This window comes from Lontra canadensis, unplaced genomic scaffold, assembly GCF_010015895.1.
Source record: "Lontra canadensis isolate GAN:19392208 unplaced genomic scaffold, GSC_riverotter_1.0 scaffold133, whole genome shotgun sequence".
NCBI classification, from domain to species: domain Eukaryota; kingdom Metazoa; phylum Chordata; class Mammalia; order Carnivora; family Mustelidae; genus Lontra; species Lontra canadensis.
Genome location: NW_022631127.1, coordinates 80,713 through 94,898, shown reverse-complemented (window position 1 = coordinate 94,898; position 14,186 = coordinate 80,713). Strand labels below are relative to the sequence as shown.

The window sequence follows — 14,186 nt, the reverse complement described above, 5'->3', positions numbered from 1 at the left end:
GACTATAAAGGCACTCGAGGTCTCCTGGGGAAACTTGGCTCTGATGTTGAAATCAAGCCCATCTCAAGTCTTCCAGACAAGTGTCCCACCTCCTCTTTGGCTGCCTCCAGAGATGGGGGACTCACTACCTATAGGGGCAGCCCAGTTGAACACGGGCTCTTAGAAGCTCTTGTTCTTGGAGGAGAGTTCTCTCTCTGGCTGCAGGTCTATGCTCTGGGCTTATGCAAAAGATAAGAGGCAAGGTAAATGTGACTAAAGGGGTCTTCAAGTTTTGTTGGCACTGTACCCATTTTTTCTGAACTCGAGGCTTCCCTCTTCCTGATAACAGGGACTTTTTTTTTAAGATATTATTTATTTATGTGTGTGAGAGAGAGCACGAGAGAAACAGCACCAGTGGCAGAGAGGGGCAGAGGGAGAAGCAGACTCTCCACGGAGCAGGGAGCCTGACACAGGGCTTGATCCTGGAACCCTGGGATTGTGGCCCAAGCCATAAGGCAGACACTTAACTGACTGAGCCACCGAGGTGCCCTGCTGATAACGAGGGAGTTCTTTTTTTAATCTCCTGAAGTAAAGCAAAGCAAGGCATATCTCAAGTGGTCAGAATTATTTACGACTTGAGCTTTGCCTTTTAGTCTGAAGGATATGACAGTGAACGCTCATTTACATGGCAGGAGGGATGGCCAGGGAACTATCCATTCTTTTATAAAGGGAACAAAAATACTCTGGGGACAGTTTCCTCTGATCTCAGACTTCTAGCAACCCTCCTGCTGCCTCTAACAGCACACATTTGTTCCCAGGTGGCGAGAGACAATGTTTTCTTGCTCTGATTTACAGCGACACACCTAAGGGGTTCTGTCGGCTGAGACTCTGCCTCTGAGAAAACAGGAGTATTATGACATGCTTCCTCACCAAGGGACGGAACTGAAAGCCTCTCCACAGCCAGGTAGAGACCAAGGTCAATCGCTAGAGGGATATACATGTGAAAACAGAACAAACACCCAGAAAGCAAAAAACCTGAATTGTCCTAAAAAGGGCATTCTGTCCTATAAAGACCCAAGCTATGGACTCAGAAAGAAACAGTGTGAATAGACCTATAACATATAGAGATGGAATTAGTAATCAAAAACCTGCCCCAGAAGAAAAGATCATGTCCCGATGGCTTCACTGGTTAATTCTATCCAATATTTAAGAGCACTTCATACCAATGCCGCACAAACTCTACCAAAACTAAGAAGTAGGCCTCATTTTGTGAGGCCGATGTTACCTGGATACCCACACTGGCTGAAAACATCATGGGACAGAAAAGCACAGACCAGTACCTCTTAGGGCTGTGAGTGTAAACTCAACGAAATATTAGCAAACAGAGTCTCGTTACATGTAAAAAGAATTACGTATCATGATCAAGTAGCATTTGCCCCAGAAATGCAAGGTTGGTTTAATGTCTGAAAGGCAATTAATGCAACACATCATATCAACAGGATAAAAAACAAAAACCACATCAGTATTTCAAGAGACATAGAAAAACCATTTGACAAAATCCAATGCTCTTTTGTCTCTCTGTGTAAGAACAGGGAGGACACAGCTAGAGTGTACCGGGGTTTCTTTCTGAGGGGATGAAAACGCTCCAGAACTGTCCGTGGTCCTGACTGCACGTGTCTACGAGTGACTAAACACCACCGACTGACCTCACACTTGAAATAGGCAAGGTGTATGGTATGCGGATTATACCATGATAAGCTAGTATTAAAAATAATAAAAGACGGGGTGGCTGGGGGCCACAGTTGGTTGAGCGTCTGCCTTTGGCTCAGATCTTGATCTTGGGGTCCTGGGATCAAGATCCACATAGGGCTCCCTGCTAGGTGGGAGTTTGCTTCTTCCTCCCCGCACGCCCCCCCCACCACTTATGCTCTGTCTCTCTCTCTCTCTCTCTCAAATAAATAAAATCTTTAAAAACAACAACAACAACCAAAAATGAAAGGTGGGGTGGGGGACATCTGGGTGGCTCAGCTGGTGAAGCATCTGACTCTTGGTTTTGGCCCAGGTCAGGTGATGATCATGGGATCAAACCCTGAGTCAGGCTCTAAGTTCAGCATGGAGCCTGCCACTCCATGCTGGGAGAGTCTCTCCCTCACCTTCTGCCCCTCACCCAGCACTTGAATGCATGTGCTTTCTCTCTAAAATAATGAAATAAATAAAACCTTTGGAAAAATAAAAAAATTTTAAAAATAAAAATTAAATAAAAGCCACCCAGAGGCACTCGGTGGCTGTCCCTCAGAAACGGTCTCTGCTTTCTACTTTGCCATGGTCCCCACCGCTCCCTACTACTGACACTGAAAGTAAACATCATGGGTCCCGTGGCACAGCACCTCCAGGTATGTTCCCCATCCTGGGAAACCCTGCTCATGACTTTCATGTCCTTTACACCTGTCCCACTCCAGAGGAAAATAACTGTGACTCCCTGTGTCAAGACAGTCAGCGAGTGCAAACAGAGAAATGGATTTCGGAGCAGTCTAAGGGCCACGGCAGAGCTGCAGTTTAATGGTACCGCTTGGGTGTCATGTCTTTGTTCATGGCTGCCTGCATTTATGGTTCAATACATTCCATAGTATGTTTATTGTGGAGAAAGTTCTGTTTGCATGATTGCAAAGTAACTCCTTACACACATATGCAGACATTTAGGATTTTGGTGTTTGTTTGTTTGCTTTTACTCTTTGCTATAACTGTAGTGCTGTTTTTAAAAAACAAAAAGATCTGACCAACTGAAATCCTCTACAAAGAGAGAATAGCTAAGTACAAACAACTACATAAAAGCAGCCTTGGGGCACCTGGGTGGCACAGTTGGTTGGGCGTCTGACTCTTGGTTTCGGCTCGGGTCGTGATCTCAGGGTCATGGGATCCAGTCCTGCATCGGGCTCTAAGCACAGCACAGAGTCGAGTCTGCTTGGGATTCTCTTTCCCTCTCCTTCTGCCCCTCCCCTCAGCGCTCTATCTCTCTAAAATGCATAAACAAACCTTTAAAAAATATATTTAAAAAAAAAGTCAGCCAGCCTACATAGCAACATGGTGGGGAAAAACTAAGGGTGCAACTCCTGACAAAAGCAGAATCCTAAACCCTTCCACACCGCAGGCACAGCTGAGTCGGTATTTGCCAGAACAGGGAACGGGTCAAGAAAGACATAGGGAAAAACAGAAAAAGCTGATACACCTTTCAAAAGCAGCCTTCCTTATCACTATTACACTGCTGCTTATATATCATGTTTTAATTAAAAGACTGACAAGAAACCACTAGTTCACTAATAGCGTGGGCAGTTTATAGACTTGGAACGGAAGGTAGCTCACAAACAATGTAGTTTCACAAACAATGAACTACAGACTCAAAAGGCCTCACCAATTGCATCCGGTGCGATTAAACACCTACTTTGAAAGTAACCACTCTGTTACACCCGAGGCCACCCGAAGGAGGAATTGCAAGAAGCGTGGGGATAGGACCCACACTCACCGTGGCCACGCCCCTGGCCTCCTGGTAGACCACCTTGATGACATCCGTGGTGCTGGTGTTGAGGAAGAAGTAGCCCGAGCCTTCTCTGATGTTCAACTCCGCCTGCAAGGAGGGGTCAGCCTGGGTGTCAGAGGCGAGCTCCCACCCTCCCCCACCGCATGGGCCACGCCCAGGTGTCACAGTAACAGGGAAAGGACTCTATACCTGCACGCTGGGGTGGTTGTAGATGGTCACCTCCTCTGGGCTCACCCTCACGTCCTCCACCAGGATGAGTTCAATGGAGGCTGACACAGGCACGAGAGGGTCGTACTGGAGAAGCAAAACAGGGCCATCAGGTCCAAGGCAATGGGCCATCCCAGGGCCAGCCCGCGGGCTTCCCCACTAAAAGAGCAGCTCTAGAAACCCTGGGTCCTGGTGTTACCCCAGGGCACTCAGTATGTTGGGGACACAAGCCCCAGGAAAACCATCATGTTCCAACCCAGCGAAGAGGCCACATCCCTTTGACATCCGATAATTCTACCCAGGCCTGCACCCCACCCCACCTTCCAGGCCCCATGAAACGGGCAATTCATACCCTCCCCTCACCAAGAAAGCAGGGACACATAGCAAATGACCAGCTGTGGAGCCATGTGCAAGAGGCCAGGGCTTGGGTAAACAGCAAAGGGGCTGAGTGGAGGGGGTGTCGTCATAGTGGGTTCACAAGGGAAGCAGTACTGCCCCTCACTCCCTCGGGTGGTGCACATTTCCAAGTATGTGATTCGGCCACATGGCCTTTCAGGGAGACTGCTGGACCTGACCCAGCTCGGACCCACCGGTGTCCTCATGCTCGAGCTCCTCCCCTGTGCACAGCACTGTGCTAGCCCTGGGGGTCCAACACGTGCCCTTGGCAATGATGTGAATTGAATCTAAGGTTAGGATTAAAAGGGAAAGCAAATGAATGGCCTGTGTCAGAGCTTAGGGTGGGTTGCGAAGGCAGTGAAGGGCAGGTTGGAGGTGGAGGGGGAGGGGGGGGACTCGCAGGTGAGCAGACGCCAAGGAAGTGAAAGTTAAGGGCAGTTATCACTAGAGAAAAGCCCACAGGCCAAAGAGCCTAAGTGCTGAGGCCCAGAAGGGGGAGGCCCGTGAGGCCGCCCACAGCCAAGGGACACCCTGTGTGGGTAGGGAACAGATGACCCAAAACTTGAGCCGCCAGGGCCATACAGGTGTGCTCCTTAAGGGCCACCTCCCCCCAGGGCAGCCTCAGTGCTCCTCCCGCTGGGGTTCCACCCCCTTCAAATGCTTCCCTTGCTCCCCACTACCCAGAAGGAAACTTCAAGCTCCTTATCCTGGCACTTAGGGTCTCCTGGAACCCAGTCCCACCTCCTCCTTCCAGCCACCACCTGCTGCCCTCACCCTATATAAAACCCAAGTCGACTGCTGCCCCTCCCTCACCATGGGGTGGGGATCATCCAGGTAAGACCACTCTGGGGGAGCCCTTCTCATGCCCCCCCAAATGACCTCCCTTGCTGTCCACAAGCCGTGCCTCTACGGGCGACCCATGAGATGCTGGGGTGGGGAGAGAAGATTCGACAAGACTTGACCCAAGTGTATGTGGATGATGGCAACTGAGTATGTGTGTGTGGGGGGCGTCTACACCACGCTGGGGGTGGGGGCAGCTACTCAGTGCCCAGGCTCAGGGACCACTCCGCAGACAGGCTGACAGTATGGCTGGGACTAATGAACAGGAGGCCACCAGCTGGGGAGGAGTGAAGGGAAGGAGGGGGATGGTGTTCCAGGCAGCGGGGACTCTGGGTATAAAGTCATGGAGGCCCAGGCCCTGAGGCACATCCAGGTGGGGTGTGAGGTCAGGGCCTTTCGGGAGAAGAGGCAGGACAGATGAGCTCGAGGGCTCCCAAAGCTGTATGCAGGGGCCATGAGGGGCCCGGGCCAGACTGCCTTTAATTTGGAACCCCCCACCAGCTGCCTGAGTGCCAGGCATGGGGGATAGGGGTGTTGGAGGCAGGATGCCAGCAGGAAGGCACCCCCGTTCATGCGAGCCCATGGCATTCGATTTGGGTGTGGGTTAGTGAATGGAGCGAGCTCAGGGGGCTCCGGACGCTCGGACAGTGGGCAGGATGTGAACAGGAACAGTGGGGAGGGGAGGGGGAGCCACTCCCTGCCCGGGGCCCGGGTGGATACCGGCTGCTTCACTCTGGCCGTGCTGAGGTGGGATTGCTGGTAGCCGGTGGCAGTGGCAGAGATGGCCGTGGTCCCCGATGCCTCATGAACCGAGATGGCCTGCAAGCCTGAGTCCAAGGAGAGGAGAACAGATGCTGGGTGTTTGGCCCCTTGCTGCCAGGGAAGCAGCCCCTCCCTCCTTCTTATAGTTTTAAGTCTCTGGTCCTAAAAATACATGACTGAGTTAGTTTAAACTATATGCACCGTATGAGTTACCAGGCCCGTGGAGCCAAGTTTGGTGCGGCTTCGGGGAGCAGCGCTGGCCGTGACTTCTAGCCACTACTGGTCTGTGAAGGCGCGTGGCTTGGAGCAGCACGGGCCTGGGAGGCTGGCTGATCTGGACCAGCTGAGATGTGAGACTCCCCTGCCCTGAGCCTCAGTTTGTCTGCCCATCCCTGAAAAAGTGATCCAGTGGGGTCCATAGTTGCCGCCAGCCCTCCTTCAGCGTCCCTCCCGACCATCTGGGGTCTCACTACACTCTGTCCTCCTGGCCTGGGTCAGCAGACTACCCCCGCCCCCCAACCCGGGCTCACCGTGCAGCTTCTTCTGGCCACTCCCATCGTCCCGGGCCACTAGCTGCATGGGTAGCTCCAGCCTGATGCTGGCCAGCAGGGGCCTGGTTGACTCCCACTGGATGTTCAGAGAGCTGAAGTTGTCGAATCTGCGGCCTTGCTGGTCATAGGCGGCCAGGTCCAGCACAGGGTTGCGGTGGCTGGAGACCGGAACCTGCAAGGGGCAGAAATCTTGCATCCCGGCCGTGCCCAGAACAGAGCACATTTGCCATTGATCGCGCGGGGCACCCTAGACCTGGCTGGCTGCCTTCGGGGCTCCCTGGGGCCTGGGTTGGGGGAGGAGGCAAGTCACTAACTACGTTGCCCCGCCATCAAGATGTCTCATAGCTCTGTCCAACCTGGCCTCTCACTCTAGCCCATGGTCCCCCTTGAGGGGGGAAACATTTGTTCCCCCAAGGGTGATCCTGGCAATGTCTGAAAGCCTTTCTGATGATCACAACGGGGGGGCAGGGGGTGCAACGGGTATGTAAAGGGTAGGGGTCAGGGATGTGGCCTAACACCCCACAAAGCACAGGACCACCCTAAAGAAGTAAGGATCTGGTTCAAAATGTTGGGAATGCCAAGGTCAGGAGACCCCACCCTAGAGCCCACACCCTCCCACCACCACTTTCGCCAGGCTGCTCTACTTCCTCTTTGACCTTACCTTCCCAAATCCTTGCCACTTCCTCTCTGCCCCATGCACGCACAGCCCAGCCCCTCCAGGATGACCGCCCCCAAGGGTTTAACAAGAACACCAGTTACAACATTCGAAATGTCCCAGTCATTCAGCTTGCAAAGCTCCTTTCAGAGCCAGGTTCTCACTTGATCCTTAAATATCCCAGTGAGATGGGAGCTGCCATCCCCATATTAAGGGTGAGGAAGCAGAGTCCCAGGGAAGAAAAGGAACAAATCAAAGGCGACTCTGCAAATGAGTAGTACGCTGTCAGGGTTCAGTTCCAAACCCTGAATTACAACCACTGTACCATTACCTCTGGCTCCCTAAGCAAATCAACCCCTTGGAACCCATGCTAAGTCGGCCTCATTTCTCCCAGAGGCTGGTTCATCCCCTTTGCTCCCTGCCCGGATGGCAAGGGGGTAGGCAGGGCAGGAAGCAAAGCAGGGACCCTAAGCACATAGACATCCGGATTCTACTGCCTGAACTAGAACCTCGGCCTCTCACCACCCAGGCAAGCTGCCCACCTCCCAGAGCCTTAGTTTCTCCATCTGTAAAGTGGGCATCACAGGAGAACCCACCTCCCAGGACCCCGTTTTAAAAAAAAGGGTCATACGAGATCCTTTTCAAGAGCCCTGCTCACTGAAACAAATGAACAAGTCTGGAAATGGGCAGTCATGCGCGGTAGTCACCAGTGTGGCCGGTTCTCCAGCAGCCATGGGTCCAGAGACCAGGTGTCAACTTCTCTGGCCCCTGCAGTTAGGAGGGACCAGGTCACTTGCTTTGACCAGTGAAAGGCAGAAAGTGACTTAAAACACCTCCACGGCAAAGTGACCTGCCAGACTCTCCTTCTCTCTGGCTACATTCCACCTGGTGTGTGTCCCACCGACTGTGTCTCAGAAGGAAGAGAGCAGTGACATGAAGCCGGGTCCCCCACCACTGTGATACACGGGTGGTGCAAGGAAGAAATGAACTGCTGTGGGAAGGCCCTGGGATCTGGGGGTACTTGTTCCTGCAGCCTAGCCTCGCCTGTCCGGACTGAGACCGTCCCCGAACTCCCGACTGGTGCCAGGAAGGCTCCTCTCCGGGTCCTTCTAGCTTTCTCTCCCCTAGATGACACTGAGCCAAAGCATACAGCAAATTTCAAACGCGGGTCAGCACAAACCCCCAGGGATGCAAAGGATCTTGTAACCAGTCTGGATTCAACCCAGGAACTGCTGACTCTAGGCAGCGATGAGAAGTAGCATTTTCTCTTTCCTGTAGAAGCAACCTGGGTGAAAAACTAATGCCTCTCCCCTCCCCACCACTGTGCTTCCAAGGAAGGACATTAACATCCTGTGCCAAGCATGCTTGGATCCTTCCAACTGGCATTTGGGGCAACATTATCCCCATTTTAACAAACGGGAAGGCTGAGACTCAGAGACATCCAGCAACTTGCCCAAGGTCACACAGGTTTTAGGGTGGAACTCTGCTGGTCTGATTTTAAAACCCAAAGGCCTCCCCTGTGAGTGTGCGGCCTGCCCTGTGTGGCCTCTCCCCGGAGTATCAGTCGGGCGAGGGCTCCACACATGCCCCTGGTCATCAGTCATCCTGGCACGCAACGGGGCTCAGCCGCAGTGAGCTGAGTGCAGGATGACCAGAGCTGAGGACTGGGGTCAGGCCGGAGTCTGGTTCCACTTTGTCACTCTGACTGTTCAGCTGCGTTCCGGTGTCTGGCCTTGCCCATAATTTACTCTGCAAACACATCCTGGGTGGCCTTTGGCTTTGGAGAGGTATAAAATTAAATTGATACTGCACCCGGGAATGCATGGCACGGATATATCTTTCTCAAGGTCCCCAAGTGAGATCAGAAATCGCAGGGGCCGTGCCTGCGCAGCTCACAGCTCCGCAACACCAGGCCTGATGGATGGCCCAGTGATCCTGTCTCTGAGGTCCATTATTTCCTGACGAGTGAGATCTACAACACGCACAAGCCCATTCACAGCAATGCTCTGCAGCCTGACTGTCATCTTTCTGTCAAGAGAGATAGCCCCGCACTGACCCCGAGGTCACAGCCAACAGACGGCCAGACACAGCTCACTTGGCAGGTGCCCAGCGTGTGAAGACAAGGAAGATGCCCATCGATCTGCCTGGCCTGGTTTTTTCTTTGAAAATGAGAAGGTTTGGCCTGCCTGGGCTTGAAGGGGCTGGAGCTGAGGGGGGGGCAGGCTGTCCTGCAAAGGGGTGCCCGCTCTCCAGGTTTGCATCCCTGCCTCATACCTCTAGCCCCTTTCCTTCAGCAGCACCCCACCTGGCTTCTCTGGGCATTTGACCCTGCAAGAGTCAGGGGCAGAGGGGAACCTGGGTGGCTCAGTCGGCTAAGCATCTGCCTTCAGCTCAGGTCATGATCCCAGGGTCCTGGGATCGAGCCCCGCAACGGGCTCCCTGCTCAGTGGGAGACTGCTTCTCCCTGTGCCACTCCCCTGATTATGTACTCATTCTCTCTCTCCTCTCTGTCAAAATAAATGATAAAATCTTAAAAAGGGGGGGCAGAAGACACAGGGACACGGGTGTGGGATGCTCATTCCTGTGTTCATTTGTCCATCACATTACTGACCTCCTACCCTAAGTAGTGCTCTCTTCTAGAGACTCACAAAGAAGGAAATAAACATGTAAATTCTATGGCACTGGATGATGGTAAGAGCTTGGGGGCAGGGGGAGAAGAGAGCCAATATATAAAATGTTGAGGGAAGGGAAAAACTTTGGGTAAGTTCTAAAGGCTGAGGACATCCTTCCAAGGAGTAGCATTTGAATAAAGAAGTGAAGGAGGCAGGGAGGGAGGCCTGGGAACACAGGAGAAGCCAAGCCAGAGGGAACAGCAAGTTGGGGATGCACACAGGGCGTGTTCCGGAGTGCCCGTGGCATGACAGGGTGTCCCAGTACATGGGGAGCAGGTGGGAGGGACATTATCAGGGGCCTGGACTCAGGGACTGGCGGTCACAGAAGGGGATTGGCTTTTGCTCTGGGGGAATGGGAAGCTGCTGGCCAGGTCTAAGCAGAGAATAAGGTAAGAAGGGTAACATTTACTGCTTTGAACACCTTTGGTCCACCCACGGTTGTCCCCTACAACCCTAGGAGACCACTGTCACCAGGGTCCTTCAAGGAGGGATCCAGCCCCAGCTGTCAGTCCCTACTGATGTCAGCTGCTGGCTGACTCCTGGCCTCACACCCAGGGGACCAACAGGTCAGGTTTTCCAGAAGAGTCCAGACTTTGCCTGACTATATTCTTTAGGGAAAATGTGCTAAATAAATACATGAAAGTGATTTAAGATGTGAAGCTTTCAGGACATTCATCTCAAAAGCCCCTCAAATCAGGGAGAAGAATTAAGTCCTGGATGCACAGATTTTCAGCTTGGAAACAACAGCCACCTGCTCCCTGCCACCGACACCCAGGCCTGGGTTAGGGGTGAATGTGGCTTCAAGGTGACAAGCCCCCAGAGCCTCACCTGTCAAGAGGAAACACAGGGGATACCCCTTGGCCAGCAGTGGGGGAGGCAGGGCGTGCCGAGGCTGGGCACAAAGAACCCTCCCTTTGTGCTGAATGCTGTTGAGGCAGTGACCCTTAAAGGGACCAGTGTCGGGGGCAACAGAGGGGCTCCCATGGCCGAGAACCTCAGAGCTGAGCAATCCAGAAAGCCTGAGAGAAGGCAGATGCCAACAGGGACAGCAGGAAGACAAGTCACCCAAGCTTGCAGGGAATGTGTGGGCTGAAAGGCAGAGTTACATGCCAGACAGGCAGAGCTGTTCCTGAGTCCTAGACACTGGAGTCAGTAACCCCCCAACGGAGCTTCAAAGAAATGTGACTTTGACCAGACACAAAGCTGTTCTCCTCCTTTACCCACAGGGAAGCCAAACCCCAAATCTCCTCCCCCGCTGGAATAGGCTACCCACGTAAACAGCTTCAGGAAGCTTCAGAAAGCTTCCATTATGTGCACAAAGGCTAGGCACTGAGTCCTCTCCAGGCAAATAGCAAAGAGGTAAGAGGGTCCTATCCCTAGAGGTGGCTCCAGGAGACACAGGGCTCCTCAGAAGCCACCAAGGGAGAGGGCAGCTGGACACACCTTGGGGCTGATTGTAAGGCCAGGGCTGGGAGGAAAGAACCAGCTGCAGGGGCCATAGAGAAGGCACCGAAAACGTGGGAGTGGGCAGATCTAGGTTCTTCCTCTGGGACCCTGCCCACCTCCGGGCCTCGTGGGCAAATCCATGAATGGGATCCAACAAGCCTGGCTGCCCAGATGGTCCTGGCAATGGGCAATGAAGCACACAGGTGAGAGTTCTTGGCACAGACAACCATTCTGATTACCATGTAGGCAGCAGGGACACAGAGACCCTAGGCTAGTCTCAGGGCCTTTGCACTGCCATTCTACCTGCCTGGGACACCCTTAACTCAGCTCTTCTGGGCTGGCATCTCCTGACCACGGGGCCTGACGTGGTAGGTATCCTCCTGACAGAGGCCTTTCATGACCCCATCTGAAATGGCCTCCACTGGTAGGGATCCTACCCTGTCTCCCTCACTCCACAGCAATCTCCACCTCTCGTCCTTCTCGTCTGCTATCCATGGGCCTCCTGGTCTCCTGTCCCTCTAGGTGCCTCATCTGTCCTGAGTACTCTGTATTCTCGAACCCAGGACTCTGTGCCCAGCACACAGAAGGTGATGGATGAATACATGTTGAAGGAAGGAAGGAAAAGCTGCTGGCTGGGTCTCTGCCTGAGAAGGGCCTGGGGGCTGGGGCTGGCCAGGAGGTTGTTGGTGCCCCTGAGCCTGAACAGGAGGGCTCCAGAGTCCTCTGCATCTGTCACTCTGGCCTCTGGGTGTCCTGGGGTGGAGGGCTAGACTGGCCACAAGCCCAGGGGGACCAGACCTGTAGGGTTCATCTTCCATCCCTGCCTGTCAGAGCAGTCCCCAAAGATTTTCTTCCCCTCCCATGTGTACGTTTGAAACACAGCCTCCCTACGTTCCCCTCACCCGTGGAGAAAGGTGCAGCAGTGTCCCCTCTGACCACACACACACTGGCCGCCCACAGACCAAAGGCCCACCTCAACGCCCCCAAGTCACAGAAAATGATGAGATTTTACCAGCTGCCAAGTGCCGCACAGAGAGAAGGGGAGCCTAGCCTGGGACCAGAGGCGCCCTACCTCCACCTGGCATTGTCACGAGCAACTGGGACTCTAGGTGAGCCCCTCACCTCTCTGGGTCTTCAACCCCCAACCCTCTGATATGTAAAAGCCGGCCAGGAGCAGGCCCCAAGCAGGGGCCACTGAGCATGGAGGCGAGGGCGCGACATGGACCTGCTACCCTCCCCGAGCCCTGCTCACTTACCACCTGCTTGTTCTGCTGCAGCAGCGGACACGACAGGTCAAGCTGTGGGCTGGCATAGACGGGGGTCAGGGTGAGCCTGGAGGGCGGGGCGCAGACGAACTTCACCACAGCGGGCTCCAGCGCGGGAAAGGGGTTGGTGACGCTGGGCTTGTTCCCCACCGAGAGGGCGATGACCTTGGCAGAACAGAGGAGCAGTCAGAGTCTGTGTGCCTGCTCCACTGTGAGCCTGGCCTCAAGAGCCAGCTCCCTAGGACTCAGGCTGCTGCCCTGTAGAATGGGCAGATAAGACCTGCACCACCAGCATACAAAGGGCCAGGGACGTATGTGTGGGAGAGGGCTCTCTCAGTGTGCAAGAGGCCTTTGGACAGAGTCTCTAGCGCCCTCTACAAATGCTGGCCCAACCACTGCTTGCTCTGTGACCCAGGGAGGAAGGGGAGCAGTGAGGCCTCCCAGCTTGCCGGGACCCTCCAAAGACCCCAGAGTTGTAGGGGCAAATTCCCAGGCCTGTGGGTTTTCAAATGAGGGGCCCACACTGTCTTAGAAGATCCATTACAATGGCGTACAGGTGTTGGGAGGGCATGTGCTGACGGACAGAGACTTGCACAGCAGACGGACTGGACAATAGGCTGTGAGGGGCCCGGCCTGTGAGGCTGTGTGAGGGGCTTCAGCCTGCATGCTGTCCTTCTCTTGGAGAGAAGTTCACTTGGCTGCTGCAGAAGCCTCAATCAGAGAGGCCACAAAAGAGGGAAGCTGAAGTCTAGTTTAGCCTGGGAACTCAGAAGTCCAGCCCAGGCTTGAGTTTTGCAAGCACACCAGTGAAGGACCCACGCCAAGGGAGCACCTTCGGCCCCTCAAATGACACGATACTGTCGTAGGGCCCAGTGGTCCGATCCTAGAGCCCCTCACCCTTCCGGACCACAAGGCAGGACAAAGGGTGGTTTCCATGCTGACCTGCAGGCCCCGCGCCTCCACCATAATGCCCCCAAGGAAGTGAGAGGCACAGGGCACGGAGTGGGAGGATCCCGGAGGGGCCTCTGCTCAGAGGACCAAGTCCTACAGCCCAGCGGGGACATGGATGAGGATGCCAAGCCAGGGAGGAGAAACTTCTCTTATTTCCTTCTGGACTAAGTTTATTCTCCTATTTATTTTTCTTACTTAATTTAAAAAAAAATTTTCTGATTAATTAAAAAAAAAAAATTACAAAACAAAGCCAGTGGGAATCAGGGCCTTTCACTGTGCATCTTTTCCATCCACACCAAGGCTGTCTGGGTTTGGGCAAGCTTTGTAAGTGTAACTCAGGTGATGTGAGCGCGTGTGTTCTAACAGCAACAGACATCCTTTGCACTACTGCACGTGCAAGGGCATTCTCCATTTCCCTAACATTCTCCACTTCCCTAAAGACATGGTCTCTCTCCTATCTCTCTTGATCCCTGCTGGCCTCCCACCTTGCTCTTGATTTTCCAGCTCTGGGGTACCCTGTGAATGGTGGGCTATGTCCTTACTATCAGCAAAATGAGCACTGGGCCCTGAGCCTCTGGAGTGGCAGGCACAGGAGGCCCCGATGGGTGAGCTGCCACTCTCTCTAGCCCACACCAGCCCCACGAGACCTCAGACCACCGACATGTTAGGTTCAGTCTTTCAGTCTCCGAATTTCTCTGGTTTTCAGCATTGCGATAAAAATTGAGGGATTTTTCAGAAAAAAATATTGGGATTCCTTGCTTATCCTGAAACACTGAAAAGAGCTGCCAAACCTGGGCTAAAGTCTCGCTCATGTACGCTATCTGCCTGACCCTGGCTGCCTCTGACTGTGACCCCACAGGTTTTGTCCCATCCCCCAGTTTGGTGGCAGGCAATGATGAAGCCCAGGGAGAGAAGTCACCCAGTAGT

General features: G+C 53.7%; 1 protein-coding gene across 1 annotated transcript in view; it reads right to left on the bottom strand.

Moving 5' to 3' along the window:
• The window catches only part of NUP210 (nucleoporin 210), a 104,422-nt gene that overhangs the window by 34,954 nt on the left and 55,282 nt on the right, over positions 1–14,186 (bottom strand). Inside the window, exons 16-20 of the mRNA XM_032842836.1 lie at positions 12,300–12,473; positions 6,250–6,442; positions 5,678–5,784; positions 3,704–3,808; positions 3,500–3,601 (exon numbers count right to left, since the gene is read on the bottom strand). Of these exons, the coding sequence (XP_032698727.1) occupies positions 3,500–3,601; positions 3,704–3,808; positions 5,678–5,784; positions 6,250–6,442; positions 12,300–12,473 (681 nt within the window). The remainder of the gene's footprint in view (positions 1–3,499; positions 3,602–3,703; positions 3,809–5,677; positions 5,785–6,249; positions 6,443–12,299; positions 12,474–14,186) is intronic.